At 40.3% G+C, this 15,327-nt stretch overlaps 1 protein-coding gene across 1 annotated transcript in view; it reads right to left on the bottom strand.

The window, feature by feature from the left end:
• The window catches only part of EIF2B3 (eukaryotic translation initiation factor 2B subunit gamma), a 103,640-nt gene that overhangs the window by 48,807 nt on the left and 39,506 nt on the right, over positions 1 to 15,327 (bottom strand). Inside the window, exon 6 of the mRNA XM_074908142.1 lies at positions 2,904 to 2,993. Within this exon, the coding sequence (XP_074764243.1) occupies positions 2,904 to 2,993 (90 nt within the window). The remainder of the gene's footprint in view (positions 1 to 2,903; positions 2,994 to 15,327) is intronic.

The following is a 15,327-nucleotide window of genomic DNA, read 5'->3' as shown; positions in this document are numbered from 1 at the left end:
CACCACAATGCAAGACAGTGGCCAAGCTGATGATAAAACCTTGTTATGACAACTTCGTTGTGAAGCTGAGCAATAAATTCAGCCTTTTTCCAGAGAGATGTCATCTAACAAAGTTATTCCAAATCCTAAAGCAAGATTCATATACTTAGACAAAACAAACGTTTAGCCATTTCACAGTTTCTTCTCCCTGTTTTCATATTTGGACTTTGCATATATTAAAGTGATCAAAGTAGAGGAATGCAATTTACCCTTACAGGTGCAGCTATACACAAAATACATTCCCTTGGGAGAGCTTGTTCTTGCCACATCTTTGCAACTAAGCTGGAACTACACTGGTCTTTTATCCCATTTGAAGCAACAGATCTCACATACATAACCACATTAGTTTTCATGTAATTCTTTGACCTGGAAGCAATCACAATTTTCCTCTGCAAAAGAGTGAGCTATAGCCAGTTGTAGAATTTGAATTTTTTCTGGCTGGGTAACATATTTTATGCTTTTGTATGTCAAAGTAAAATTTGAAAAAAAACCGTAAATGCTTCATTGAGTTACAAACAATGAAAAAAAGGTGTTCTGCCTGCCATCAAACCCTGCTGTTAAAATATTAACACAATGTAAATATTGTAATATTGAGGAAGTACACTGTGTCAGTACTTCCTGGCACCGTACAAGAGCTTCACTGTTCATTTCAGTCCCTGCTGTTAGTTTTAAACACGCACAACTTAAACACGGCATCTGAGCTTCTCCAGTCCTGGTGTGGAATTGCAGAGAGGCAAAATCTTACTGTAGGTTCTCTCTACACTAAAAACCAAAGTATTAAAAAGAATCCCTAAACCCAAACAATTATGTAGATGTCAGTACTTTTGAGGCAAAAATATTCCACAGGGTCTTTCAAAAATCCTGGCATGCTGCTGCCAAACATGGAAAGATCTTTGGGTATGCACTGTCCTCCCCTTCTTCAGAGAAGAAAAATAAGCTGCAAATGCCCTCCTATGCCAGAAGCCTGAAAGCCCAAGTTATTCCTCATGGCAGAAGTCCCATTCCTCAGATTTGCCAGTAAAGCACATTACTTGCAATTGACTCACTCTCTCAATTGACTGAATAAGCAGCATGAGTGTAATAAACAGAATGAAGCAGCTACCTGCCATTAGTAAGCCTGATGTTGCTATCAGGTCTTAAGAAATGCTGTCTAGCTGCTGTAATTGTATTTATTGCTGTATTTGTCATGGAAGTGCCAAAGAAAAGAAGCACAGCTTCCACAAATTGTGAAGACAGAGAGTGACCTCTTTATAGAAAACAAAAAAACAACTGGTCATACTTGCAAAAAGCCAGTAGACTTGTTCTAGGGTGACCTGGGGGCAACTGGAGGAGATCAGAGCAGGATTTCACTCTGCTGGTTTTGGTTAATACGAGGTAAAGTCCCATCACTGACAAAGCCAAAGATCTCACCAGTTTCAATGGAAATAGCATAAACCCTTGAAATCTGAAGTTACCACTATTTACACTTAGAGGCCTCATTGTGTCACGCACTGTGGCATGTCTGGCATGTCCTTGTCCCACAGACCTAATGATCTAAATTCAAACCAGCATGAAATACCAGGGAATAAGAACCGAATGTGTGAAATGCCTAATATTCCAGAAATGTCTAATCCCAGCAAAACTGGATGGCATTTTGTATTATGACAAAAGAAAGCCGTAAACACTGCTTCATGCTACCACAGGAAATACAAGAAGTACAAACTGTCACAGACTTTCTAAAATACACTGAATAAACAGCTTATTCCAGATTTAAATCATCTGCTGCTCCTGAAGCTTTCTCACCTTTCAGACATGTTCCCATACATATATGGGAACTAAAATGACTTGTAAAATGCCTCCACGTGCCAGTCACAGCATCAGACAAGCTTTATTCTTACACATGGCAAGAAATTGTCCTGGGGGTTAACAGAGGCTTTCCACTTGTTTAAACTCACTCACAGAATCTTATTCTGGAAGAGCTTCTTCAGTTATGTATCCAAATGCATCACCAGATTTGTATATGGTCAAGACTACCACAAAGCCCCCGCCCCCCAACATTTTTTCACATGTCAGTTTATGTGCTAAGGAAAAGCACTATGAACACAACACTTAATCAGTCCCTTTAGCTTTCATCTTACTTAAAAGGGGAGAAAAACTCTTGAGAGCCCAGTGAGCACTCAATATATGTAATGGGCATGAGAGCGCTACAAAAAGTCTAGGAACAGGACATCATTCCAAAACTGAACTACTTACTGTGAGGGGGGTTGTTCATTTGTTTGTTTTTTAAAGATAAACAGGTTTTTTTTTTTTTTGTCTGTTTCATGAAATGTTACAGCTAAGATCCTTCTCCACTTCCATAAATGGATGTTTTTCTTACTCTCAGTGGGTGGTCTCAGAGTTTTGACAGAGGAACATCACAAGCTAAAAACATAGGATGCTGCAGAGATAGCCCACCTGCAGTGGTGGTGGATGTGAAGGGGGAGAGAAAAGGTGATTGCAAAGGCCAAAACAGACTGTGGTGGGGGAAATCAAAGGTCAGAAATGTATTCACAGCCCTAACAATGGGGGAGCCCTGGTGAAATGAGCAGCCAAAAAGCACAGATATATTAGGAAAACAAGGGATGCAGAAAAGAGGCAAAAATTTTAGCTTTCCCTTATGCTGTTATTATTGGGTTTTTTTTTAAAAAAAGTTCTGAATAAAACTCAGACATAATGCTTGGCATTCCTTTTAGTGTAGTTAAGGCATTGTGCAAACTGGTTTCTTTTACATTTCTATTTTGTGCTAGCCAGTTTAAAGAAACAAATCTTTCTTTAAAAGCTCTGGTACGAACCATACGTCAATGAAAACACCTGCTACTACCCTTGTGTATTGCTTGGTTTCTTACCTGTTTTCTACAAGGAAGTCTACCACATATTTCTTCAGACAATAGAGATGGGCATCCATCAGGCCTGTTCTGATGTGCATTCTGGGGTGCCTGGAAAAGAAAAAAAAGGAAACATGGAGTTTTGCATGGCCATTTGCAAGAGCTTGACTCTTCAAGCAAGTCAGCGGATAGTGAAAAGTGTGCAAAGGCAGATCTGTTCCTTTCCACCTACTGCTGGATTAACGGAGAACAGTGCAGGCTGCCATTATTGGACTGTGTCTATAAACTTACACCTGCTGGCCCTGGGCTGCTTCGCTGCAAAAGAAAACACCTCCTCCAAGGAGTCATTACTCCTGCTACATCTTCTTATGTAAGTGGAAATTGCACATTACTGGGCAGGAAGCCAAAGTAATGGGCCCAGAGTGCTAAAAGTTACAGTGGGTAATGTCAGGGTACAATAATTCAAAGGTTCTGGCTAAGTGCCTGCCTTAATATGCAAGGCTGTGCATGTTCTGCTAGCAAACACAACACTACTACTGTATTTTTTCCAACACTTCCTGGAGGAGAATAGGGGAAGGAGATGGGGTCTGCTCACCTTTCCTACACTACACATTACAAATGACTGCCACTGCTCAGTTACAAAGTGTTTGCCTATCCAGCCCAGTAAAGTGGAAGAGATCAGTAAAACTCCTGCTCATCATTAGCCAAACAATGGCAAACAGGATAGTCTTTGCTTTCAGACCAGTGCCAGGTTAATATTTTAGAAACTGGGAAATCTCCACTAGCTTCCATATTTTAAGAACACAGTTTTAAACCATAAAGACTCATTGATTCCTTCTCTTTTTGCATTCTCTGCTCTTAGACAGAAGAAACCCTTTTTGGAACCTGTCTGAAAGCAGCTAGGTATTTTATGCCAATGTTACTTCCCCTTCCACACACCTGTGGCCTCATTTGAGAGTGTTCTGGCTGTCTGAACACTCACCACTAGTTCTCAGGATAAAAAAGCCACAAGAACATTTACCTCGCAAATTAAAAAAGACAAAACACAACAACAGTCAGGAACTACGCTGGGTTGTTCAAGAGATCTATAACTGCACTCAGAATCCAGAGGCTATTAAGGAGAGAAATTTCAATCCACACCTGAAATTGTCTCTGTTTTCATTTTTTCTCCTTTGATGCCTGAATTTCATAATGATATTTGAATGAAGATAACTTATCAGTATATTCCGTCCAACCTTTGTTCACTTATTCCAGAACACACTAAAGTCAGATGTTTGTGATCATGATCACTTTCATTACTTACTTACATTAGCAGAGGGATCTCACACAACTTGGGCATGCATATCTATCTACCTATCTATCTACCTATCTATCTACCTATCTATCTACCTATCTATCTACCTATCTATCTACCTATCTATCTACCTATCTATCTACCTATCTATCTACCTATCTATCTACCTATCTCTGTAATACAGCAATACTAGCACACCGAATATTTAGTAACACCAAAGCCACTGAGAATATCAGGTGTTCTAGTAAGCTGTTTTCAAGTGTATTTCTCGATTAATGCCTTGAGCTACCAAAGTCTTAAAATTTTATAATTTAGGTGGCATTTCTCAAGCACAACATTCAATTCAAGCAAAGCTTATTATTAACTATAACGAAATTCTTTAAGTCCCACTTGCAAAGGAAAGCTTCTATAAACAGTTGTACAACACTTTGCAGTAAAGTATGTGGTACTAAAAAATGATATATGCACTTTCAGTAGATTAGTTCATTAACAAAACATGAGCTCACCTAGCAATGCTTCAGTACTGATGTTATCAGTGGCCCAGATGTTGCTGTGGAAGTCAGCCCAAATAGCAATGCTCCTTATGCAAAGAGGATAGGGAATCCACTAATTTTAATGAGGTCTTGCAGTTGGAAGTCAGCAGACTCCCTCCTGCTCTGCATCCTGAGGATTGTTTCCATATTTTATGTATTTATGAGGAGAATTTTCATATCTTCTCTGAGAAAAAGGGCTCCCTTGTATTTATATAATGAATATAATAGTTTATTGAAATGGCTGAGAGAGACAAATGGAAAGAAATGGAACAGGGAGGAAAGCTGGGAAAATGAACAGAACAATGGAACAAGGCAAGAAACATGTTAAAAAAAAAAAAAGTGAGAAATGGATGCAACATGGGAAGGAAAAATAGGAGGAAAAAAGCCCCAATTCTTAACTTGAAGATGAAAAACAGGACACAATTCCTTTAGTGCCAGACTGCCAGGTTCTTCTCGCCCTATTCAAGATCTATCACAACCTCCCTGAAACACAAAGCAGGGGAAGGCTGCAAAGGATAGACATCAGGCAGAAGAGCGTAAAACAGTAACTCCTCGATAAATGCCGGTTCTGTTGCCAGTGTCTGCACGGCTTTCACACATAGTCTCCCCACCTGCAAACTGGAATAACACTATTTAGCTACACCGCAGGACACTTGAGGATTTGGAGGCTGAAGTTTGTATCTGCATGCAAGTATTGTACCAAGTTTTTCTGTAGCTAAGCAACTTTATAACAAAGTTACAGAAAATTAGTCCAAGTGGACAGACAGTAGCACAGCGCTGTCCTAGCCGCAGCTCCATCACACACAAAACCCCCCCACAACAACCAGCCAGACAAAATGTACTGAAACGCCACTTTGAGCTTTCAATGTAGAATATACTAACAATAACGGAACATCGTGCTGGACAAGAGGGAGGTCCCACAATGAAAATCCTCTGAAATACAGACCACCTAAGTGATTTGCAACAGAATAGTCCCATAGATTAATATTATAATCACAGCTTCAAAGGTCAAACAGGCAAGTTTGGGCACATGCATAAACAAAGCTGGGATTTCTGTAAACCAGACTCAAGGAGAGAATAGCCACACTAAACCAGACTGATAAGAGCACTCTATCATAACAAGCCACTAAAGATGATGCTAATTTTCATTGACTAGTGCTTAAACCAGTTTATCTTCAGGTAAAAGCAATGGAGCCAAATAATCTAACAGATAACAGCAAACTCCATCACCATTTCAAATGAGCATCTGGTTACTAATATCGAAAGCCACACTCCCTTCTCATGCTTCTGATCTCCCACTCCATCAGCTAATCTTTACAACATATGAAAAATGAGCCCTTTGCAAGGAACAGCTGATACAGAGAGAATCAAATAACAAACAATGCATGTGTCGAGAGCTGACGCACCTAGACTTATCGCTCTGAGGGAGATAATACAGAAGGCTTTTAATTATATCATCAAAGCAAGAGAGAAGGTATGAGAAGGGGCTGGCTGCAGATGGTTAAGTGTTAATGAATGCCGGGTTGGGTGGTTTATCAAAAGAAAAAGACTGGATATATCTCTGCAAGGGTCACCGTTGAGATGAAAGTTGTAACAGCCATTGTTGGAGCTCTTTAATGAGCGAGGAATGTCAAATGTGAACCCTTTAAGAATCATACCAATTACTAAATGAACTTTGGTTCAATCTAGCAAATGTAATCAAGCACAAGTCATTAAAATACATGGTAAAACTCCTATTGGTGCTGCCACTATAGTGTCTATTATTGTCTGTGCTCCCATGCAAGGGAGGGGGCTGCTCCCAGTTGTAAGCTCTGTGTGTTATGTTAAGTGATGGCAGATTTTAGCCCTAATGATGCAGCATGGAGGGCTCCCAGGCAGAAAGTCGACAATGAGGAGGCTTGGAGAGATCTGTGGAGAAGTCAGGGAAAGATCAGCAATTAAAAGAGCAATTTCAAAGAACGCAATTTAATGTGTAAAATTAGCTTTTATTAGCATGTAATTCCACAAAATCCTGATTCGGGATGAGAGTGCATAAAGGTCTGCAAGAGTCCTTAGAAAGGTCTGTGCCTGTAATTCCTGACACGCCATTGTGAAATAATAAGCAGTACTAACAGGATTGATGCATGCTTCGTACATGGCATTGCTTTGAAAGTGGAGCCCGGAGCTTTTCTCTCCCTGATAACCCCTCTCAGGATTTCCTCCCTCAGGGAAATCAACCACTGATAGAGCAAACTTCCCTTGTTTAAAGGCAAAAAGATGGACAATTGTTTCAACTGTAAACTAATTAAGAGAGATTACCACCAAGAGCTGGAGGTTCAAACCAGCCCTGCACTCCCACTGACAGTGTGATAATGCCAGGCTGGGGTCAAAATCATAAATCTGAAGGGAGCACACACAATGCTTAAAGCCAAAAAGCCTCTCTACTAAGCATGGGATATTGCCACATTAACCTCACCACCTCACAAATAAACTAGCTGAGAAAGAGAAATCCCATGGCCTCTTTCCCTTTAACTTCATACAGCTGTTGATGGAAAATATGAAGGTCTTTAAATAAGCTCGAGGACCTGAGGCTGTCCGTACTCTAACACTAATCCTAGCAATGACACAATAAAAATCCAGTCATACCTGCTATTAACCTGGCTCCTGAACCGATACCTGAATTACATCCACCATGGGCATATAGGGTATTAGTTCATCTTCCTCCCCATCACTTCAAAACAAGTAAATAAATAACAGCACACTAAGTGCAAACTATGCATTCCACACATTTCATTTCTAATTAATTGCATGTAGCTCACATAGTCCATGTAGCCAAACAGTCTACTGCATTCTTCCTATCCCCCACACTACATACTGTGTTCTTGCGTAAAGCAGCGTGCCATCCGGTTCAAACACACGCTGCTGACCCCCGACTGCCTGCATGGAGGGAGGTGGTGCTCTCACATTGACACAAAGCCAGGGTACAGATCAACATGAAGAGAAGTTTCCCAGCAAAAGCTGCCAGTCCACCTTTAACGTCTCAAACATTCCTACTTTTAAAGGAAAAAAAAAAAAAAAAATTTCCCTAAATCACATTGCTCATTTACGGGACAGCTCTTGGCTGTAAACTCACTAATAATAAAAGACCACTGTTACGTTGGCTCTTCAGAAATCCCAGACACCTTATGACCTTAATTTTTTTTATACAGTGCTTTTGGCCAAAAAGATCCCAAAGCACTTAGCCAAATGAATGTCCCCTCTGTATCCCCAGCCTCCTTTGCCCACCAGTGAAATGCTGCCACCTCCGGGCTGAACCGCAGCAGCGGTGGCGGCGCAGGCTGGGACCCCCCGACCGGCCCCCCCCCTGCTCTGCCCGGTGCCCCCCTTCCGCCGGGCTGCGGAGGAGGGGGCAGAGTTTAACGAGGGGATCCTGCTTCGCGGGTGGAACAACTGCTTCAGTTCTGGCTGGGAGGCACACCGCAGTGATGGGAGAGCGCTGGCGTGAAGAGGAAAAGGGCACAGAAATTCATCACCTAAGGTTTCCAGGTGGCTACTGCGAGGTGTCTGGCAACATGTGCCCTGGGTGCAAATCCACTTCCCAGCTCGGAGGCACCCCCTCACTGTTCCCCTTCCTCCAGTTTTGTAACAACTTTATTTACAAAGACAGGAAGGCAAGGCTTGCTTTGGTCCCTTGAGGACCTGGCAAGGGACAACAGGCCACATTCACACCTTAACATCAGCTGTCCAGAGGCAGCTCTGGGAACTACCCACCCATCCATCCTCCTGCATCAGGAATGGGAAGTACTTTCCAAATGAAAATATTTTATTGATCTAGTGACCTAAGTTGCTTGAAAGCCTTCTGAATAATAAATATTTTTCATTTAAAACCTTCACCACATGCCATTTTTCTTTGTTGTATTATATTATTAATATACCCGTGAGACTATAATACAAACTATGAACCTACTTCTGACAAAAACATGCTGAAAACTTTTTGGTAAAGGAACCAGCTTTCATTGAGAGCCAAAGATTAAATCATTTTCTCTAGTATAAAGAATATAGGTTAGCAGTCAGAACTCAGGATTAGTATTTGCTCGAGGTCAGTAGTGGTTTACAATAAGCCAATGTGACCTCCCATTGAAAGAGTCATTATCTTGGCACCAACACTGTGCTTGAACGTTAACATCTCTCTTGACTTCGAAGGTGAACAGCAAGGGTGCTGTTAGCTGTGCAGACAACTCATCCCATGAACTTATACAAAATGTTTTTCTTCGCCCTGCTTCAGCTTCCCCATATGAGAACAAGAACAGCAGCAATTCCTCAGCCACCCCAAGACCGAGGAGCACTCCCTGGGGGGTGCACGGCCCTGTCACTGGATGCACGTGCACCCCCCTGGGAGCACGCCAGACACAGCTGCTGGGGAAAGCATTTCCCTAAGCTTGGTTCTAAGGGTCTTCTCTGCCATACGGAGTGCTAACAGCTGTAAGAAGTAACACAGGGGCCAGGCTCCTCACAATCCCCCTACTCCTCTTCTTTCCCTGTTACTAGAAAAATCAGAGTTCATGCAAGTGTTTTATACCAGACATTTCTATACTAGATTCAAATTTGAGTTTGCTAGAGTACCCAAACTGCTGTGTAGAAACTGGGAAAGCAAAAGAGACACTAAAATGATAATAAGTCCAGAGTTTGGTGTGAACAGAAAAGAATACACTCTGAAGGAGGGAGGGGATTGCCAGAGACATTATTAATAGGTTTTACCCTTGAGCTCTGGCAGCTACTTGTTCTGTACACAGAGGAAAAGGATTAATCAAGCCTTGCACGTAAAGGTTCTTTCTATGGTCTGCCAAAATATTTAAAGCACTATATACAAAGTGTAAGCCTTATTATTATACACATTCAATGTAATCATCTTATGCTACAGTTAAGGCCAGGATGACAATAAAGTAGATTATTGTGCACTATAACCAATTCAATTCTGACACAACGGGACATGGCTTAGTCACTTGGTTCAGATCTGGTATTTGAGCTTATTTTTTTTATGCTGGGCTAAACTGTGATTTAAGAGATTTAATCAAGCTTTGGGAAATGCTTTCTTTGCTAAAAAGAGAGAAAGAACTGGAAGTCTGCACCTGGCAACCCTAATCATTTCCAATTTTCAGCTCATTTTGCTTCCTGCTTTGTGAAAATTCACCTTAGTAAATAATTGTTCCCCAAAATCACCAGGGCTGAAAGGACAGACAACACAAAGAGGAACAAGTTTTAAGCAAACAACTGAAGCTGGAGGATTGTACAGAGGCTACTGAAGAACAGCAGCTCCTGCTGATCCCTCCTACGCCAGCTCCCAAAGGGCTAAGCAGTAGACATATGATATATTTTCTTAAATCAAATAATTACAGTAAATGCATGGGAAACAGTGAAACCGAATACTAGGTCAAAGCTGTAGGTCACTAGCAATATATAGCTTAAACACAGCAAGGGTGCCACAATTTCTTTATGTCACTGGCCTAGACTCAAAGGCAGACAAAACAGTACTCAGCAATGTGACCGCCTGATCACAGCTTTGCTCAATAAGACTCCAAAGACCTTCTGCACCTCCCAGGTGAGGTGCATTTTATTTAGAAACTACAATCTGCAAAATTTGGGAATTTAAGGTAATGGCATACCTCTGGACTACTAAAACACACAGGCAAAAAGAAATCCTCCCCCCAACCTTAAATTGCAAGTAAAAGCAGAAGCGGAAAAAACAAAGTCAAAATAAGCATTATAAGCATTTCCTTTTTATTTTACAGTGCCCAGGAGCAGGACAAACTGAAGCTGTCACACATACCTTTGGGCTTCCCATTGTGAGTAGCCTTCAAGGTACCTCATGAAAATCACTTACTTCTGCACCACCAATTTATTAAAACTAAAAATCCCTCTTTAAACTACTATTACTGTGCATAGGCCACTCACTTTCCATTGCCAGGATCTTCACCTGACAAGCAAATGGGCTCTTATGATGGAAGATGCATGTTTGTGAGTCTCCCTTCATAAGATATTTGCATTCAAAACAGCTACATTTCACAGGACTGGAAAACAACCTTACAAGAGTCTGATAGCAGGTCATCAGCGTTAGAAAGAATAAGAGAGAAAAGAGAAGAAAGAAAAGAACAGTACATGCTGTGTGTTAGACAAAGCAGCATCTGGCTCCCCCTGACACTTAACAGTCTAGAAAGTGAGAAGACATGAGCTTTGAATCCAAAGACAGGAAAAATTTAAGTGTTATGGTTTAAATTACCAAAACCTACCCAAATCCAGCCCATGGAGGATGCCTTCTGCAGTAAACCCGGCAATGCCTATTTCCTTCATCTACTGTAAGTGAATTATACTTAGCTCCTGCTCCTTGAGGGTCTGTAACTTCCTCAGCTGATGTTTTGACCAGTGCTTCCTTTTGATTTCCCCCTGGAACCTACCACTTTGGCCCCACTTTTGCTTCATGATAAGCTTTTACAGTTACATCTATTTGCATTTCAACTCCACTGAAAACTGGACACTTCAGCCTTTGGCAACACAGTAACCACGCTTCACCCTGACAACATCAACAACTGCAAGCGTCAAATATTTAATCAGAAAGTGAAAACAACTTTATCTCAGGCAAAAATTAAAGTGGACACAGAACTTGGCTCTGTTGCCACTGCAGAGGGAGCCTGGCTGTGACTGCCAGGACACAGGTTGCTCCACATCTTGCAATGCTGAATGGATACATAAAAGAAAAATACATTTTAGGGGAAACTACACTAAGGTATCTATCCGCAGTCAGACCTGACAAATCCTGCTTTCCTACCGAAAAACAGAGAGGTTTCCTGACTTGGCTACAATGAAGTCATGACTCAGACCGTGTATTCAGATACATTCCCAGACACATGCTAGCCTGGATTTTGGACACCAACAACCTTAAGCCACGAGATTTCAGGACACAGAGATGTCAGGGCTTGGGACATCATCAGCATTAGAGTACAGCCCAATTCTGCAGTGAAAAAATACCCCAAGTAATAGGAACATTGCACAAGAAATACAGAGATACTTGTGTTCTTTTCTAGTTTAAAATAATCTTTACTGTTTATCAGCCAATATTTTGACAGTATCAAATAAGAACTTCATTAAAACAAAGCCTTAAAATTAGAAAATGTAGCATTCTTTTTGTAGAGTGACAGTAGAATTTAAAACCAAAGGAGAATTGAAGTCAGACTGAAGCTGCTTGCAGACATCTCTCGTCTTTTCAACCCAAAAGAACTTTATGATTAAATCTTTTAATAGCTAACTGGCATTTTACAAAACACCATTAGAAATACCATGGGATGATGAACGTATCAGGAAAAAAAAGAGGAAAATAGACAAGACACAGAAAAATCTATTGTTACCACAAGAAGAGCTTAACATCCACCCAAAGTCCAAAGTTGCATTTTTTTAAACAAGTAATTACAGTGGTTACAACCACACTGGATTAGTTCCTGGTTACACCAGATTACTCATGATTTAAGATTTCCAGATTTGTTAATAGCTATAACAGAAGTTGCTGTTTCATATTACTATAAGAAACTGAGCGCGTACACCTAAAATGCTTTCAGGAGGATGCTTTAACTGGAGCACTACAGCATTAAGCCCAACTGAACAAAAGTATACACTGCACTGATGACAGAGCTGGATTTACAAAAATCTTGCTCCTCTTTCACCCATTAATAGGACCTGAATAACAGCTTAAGGTTGGGCCAGAGGAACTTCAGTCCTTTTGAACAGTGATAATATGGCAATTAAAATATTGCAGAGGATAGAAGAAAATCCTGGCAAATTCAATGCAGTGAGATGGTACTCTGAGCAGCAGATTGACTTTCTTCCTTGGTACAGTTACTGCTGACAATCACTGCTAGCAGGAGTGCTGTTCTGCACAGCCCAGCATGTGCTAACTCACTCCATAGAGAAGGTGGGAGCTGCCTTTATAATAAATAGGAGACAGTCACTGTTCATTTAAAAAAAAACAAAACCCACATTCTTGAAGCTGGACAGCTAATGAGACACTGCTCATCTGTTTATTTTCACAATTTAAATACTTTTTTTCATTCTTCTTTTTTAGCTGCAGTTACAAAGTCCAGTTTTTGTATGGAATTAGCAAGTATTTTATTGCTGTGATAAGGAGACATCAGCACACTACTTGTCTGGACAAAGTGTGGCTTTGGCAATGAAATAGATAGGAGAAATGTCAGTAATCTAGACCAGTGGTCCCTAACAGTGAAAGTTATTAGCAGAGAACCATTTTCACCACTGATCACAAGGTGGTATTGAAAAGCAAGAGAGAAGACAGCAACTGAACCCTCACCTCTGTTGCTCATGCCACCTGGGGCAGCAAGTTAAACTTCACAGCCTAGAAGCAGTAAATTGGCTATGGCAAGTAACAGCATTCAGATGCCTCCATAATTTGCTCTTAGAGCAGCTCTCTGTACAAAGACCAGGATGGCAACAAATCCAACCCTTTTCCTTTACAAGGCTAAACCCATGGTAGGACAATTTTCTCATCCTGAAGCACTCAGCCTAACAGAAACAAAATAAAAAACAAAAAAAAAGGTAGTGGATGACCTGAAGATTATAATTTACAGTTTTACACCAACCTCAAATACTATTAAAACAAAACAACTTCTATTCCCTTCTTGCTTGGAAGAGACTGGGACTATTCTGACTGTGGTTGTGGACTGTTTCAGTATTATCCAACTGCATAAACGAAACTAGTGTCAAAATTAAGTTTTAAATGGCTTGAGGTTTATAGGAATTAAAGAAGGAAAAATTAAATTTGAAACTCTGCTTGTTTACTAGCACTAATTAAATATGCCAGATTTCTGGGCAAGCTTCCTAGCCTGTGGCTACTACGTTACTGGCTTGTAAAACAGTCAACAAGTACATGAGTACAAAGCACAAATACAGTAACAGAGATTTCGTGTATAGTCCTGCCCTTAGTTTATAAAGAAAAAATGTATTAGAAACTATCTGTAACTATAAAGACCTGTGCTAACCCTCTAGACTATTAGTAATATACAAAAGGGCAAAGTCTACAATGGTTGTTTTTGCAGAGAGCAGTTGAAAAAAAAATAAAAAAATCAGAGAGAGGTAAGAAGCAATAAGCACCAAAATGAACAGGAAGACTTAAAAGATTAGTTTACTTCTAAAAATCTCATGCTTCTGGGCTCTGCTCTCAAAATAATTTGCTATTAAAAATAAGAGGGAGCTTTTGCACTTCAGCAGAAGTAGGTCTAATTATTTACACCACAGAAACTGCACTCCTCACAAATAGTAGGTTTTATTACTATATTGGAATTCACTGGAAAATAGGTCTGTTCTGAAGAGCTGGAATTTCACATTTAATGGGAGCAAGGGCCATATCCATAATCTTACAGTCCATTTAGACTCTAAACTTTTTAGACAGGTAGTATATCTTCGCATTTTACATTTTAAAGGAACCAGCACAATGAGCTCATAGTCCACGAGGAAGTTACAAACCAACCAAGAAAGAACAAACTAAAGACAACCTCAGATTAAAGGAGCTTCTGGAGACTGCTCATCTCAGCACACAGGTGAAATGAAACAGAATAAAATGCAATAGTACCTGCATCATCCCCAGCTAGGCAGGGGCAGGAGAAGGAGGGGCAGTAAGATCCCATGGTCTAAATGCCATTCTTTGCACATCCTTCTTTCAGGAAAAGCTCCCAATTTACTTTCTGTGACTGAAGCAGCCCTTTCTACAAAAGTGGCAAACAACTCTTAATGAAGAAACACTTGAGGACAATTTGCTGCCTTGACAGCTTTAAAATGAACAGCCTTTCACAGCAACTCAAATTAAAGTGTGTTCCCACTGTACAGTAGTCTTGCTCAGCTTTAAGAAAACCAGGAATTATGCTTCAATAAAAATTCAGCCACGCAAATATTCTGCTATAAAAAGAGGCATAAACATATAACTCTCCGACTTCCAGAATCACGTACATGAGGCAAAGGGAAACGATATAAAAATAACTAGGTTTTTGTTTACATCTCAGATTTACAAGAGCGATTCCAGAAACTAAGTTCTTCCACAGAGGCATTGGTTTAATTAGCCTGCACAGCACGCTTTATTTGTATTTGGAGCTCTGACGTACATTGACAGAAAAGAAACAACTACACAATGGATATATACAAAATCATTTCCTCAACTTTTCCTATGCCCAGGTGCAGTTAAGAATTCTCAAACACACTTTCATGGGTACTGCCTTACATGCAAATGATTCTTTTGTAATATATACACACTATGTATGTTTTCAATTAAAAACGTGAATGGATCGATTGGACCATATATATTTGCAAACCAGCCAAAAAATCAAACACAAACTGAAACCCTGAAGCAATTTCTGGAAGTACAAACCATACAGCACAACAATTTTACTTCTGGCAAGAAGAATCACCTCTCCTTTCGGAATGAAGCTAGAAGTGACAGCAGTGCGTAAAAACACGCTGTCATTCATCAATAACTACATTAATGCACAGTACTCAGAAACCGTTAAAAAGAATGTAACTGAGGAGAATCTCAGCTTAGCTAATAAGCACAAAAAGATCAAGTAACTGCAAAGCACTTGCTTCTTAC

This window comes from Athene noctua, chromosome 5 (genome assembly GCF_965140245.1).
Source record: "Athene noctua chromosome 5, bAthNoc1.hap1.1, whole genome shotgun sequence".
Classification (NCBI taxonomy): domain Eukaryota; kingdom Metazoa; phylum Chordata; class Aves; order Strigiformes; family Strigidae; genus Athene; species Athene noctua.
Note: the sequence above shows the minus strand (reverse complement) of the source record. Positions and strands in the feature narration are given on the sequence as shown.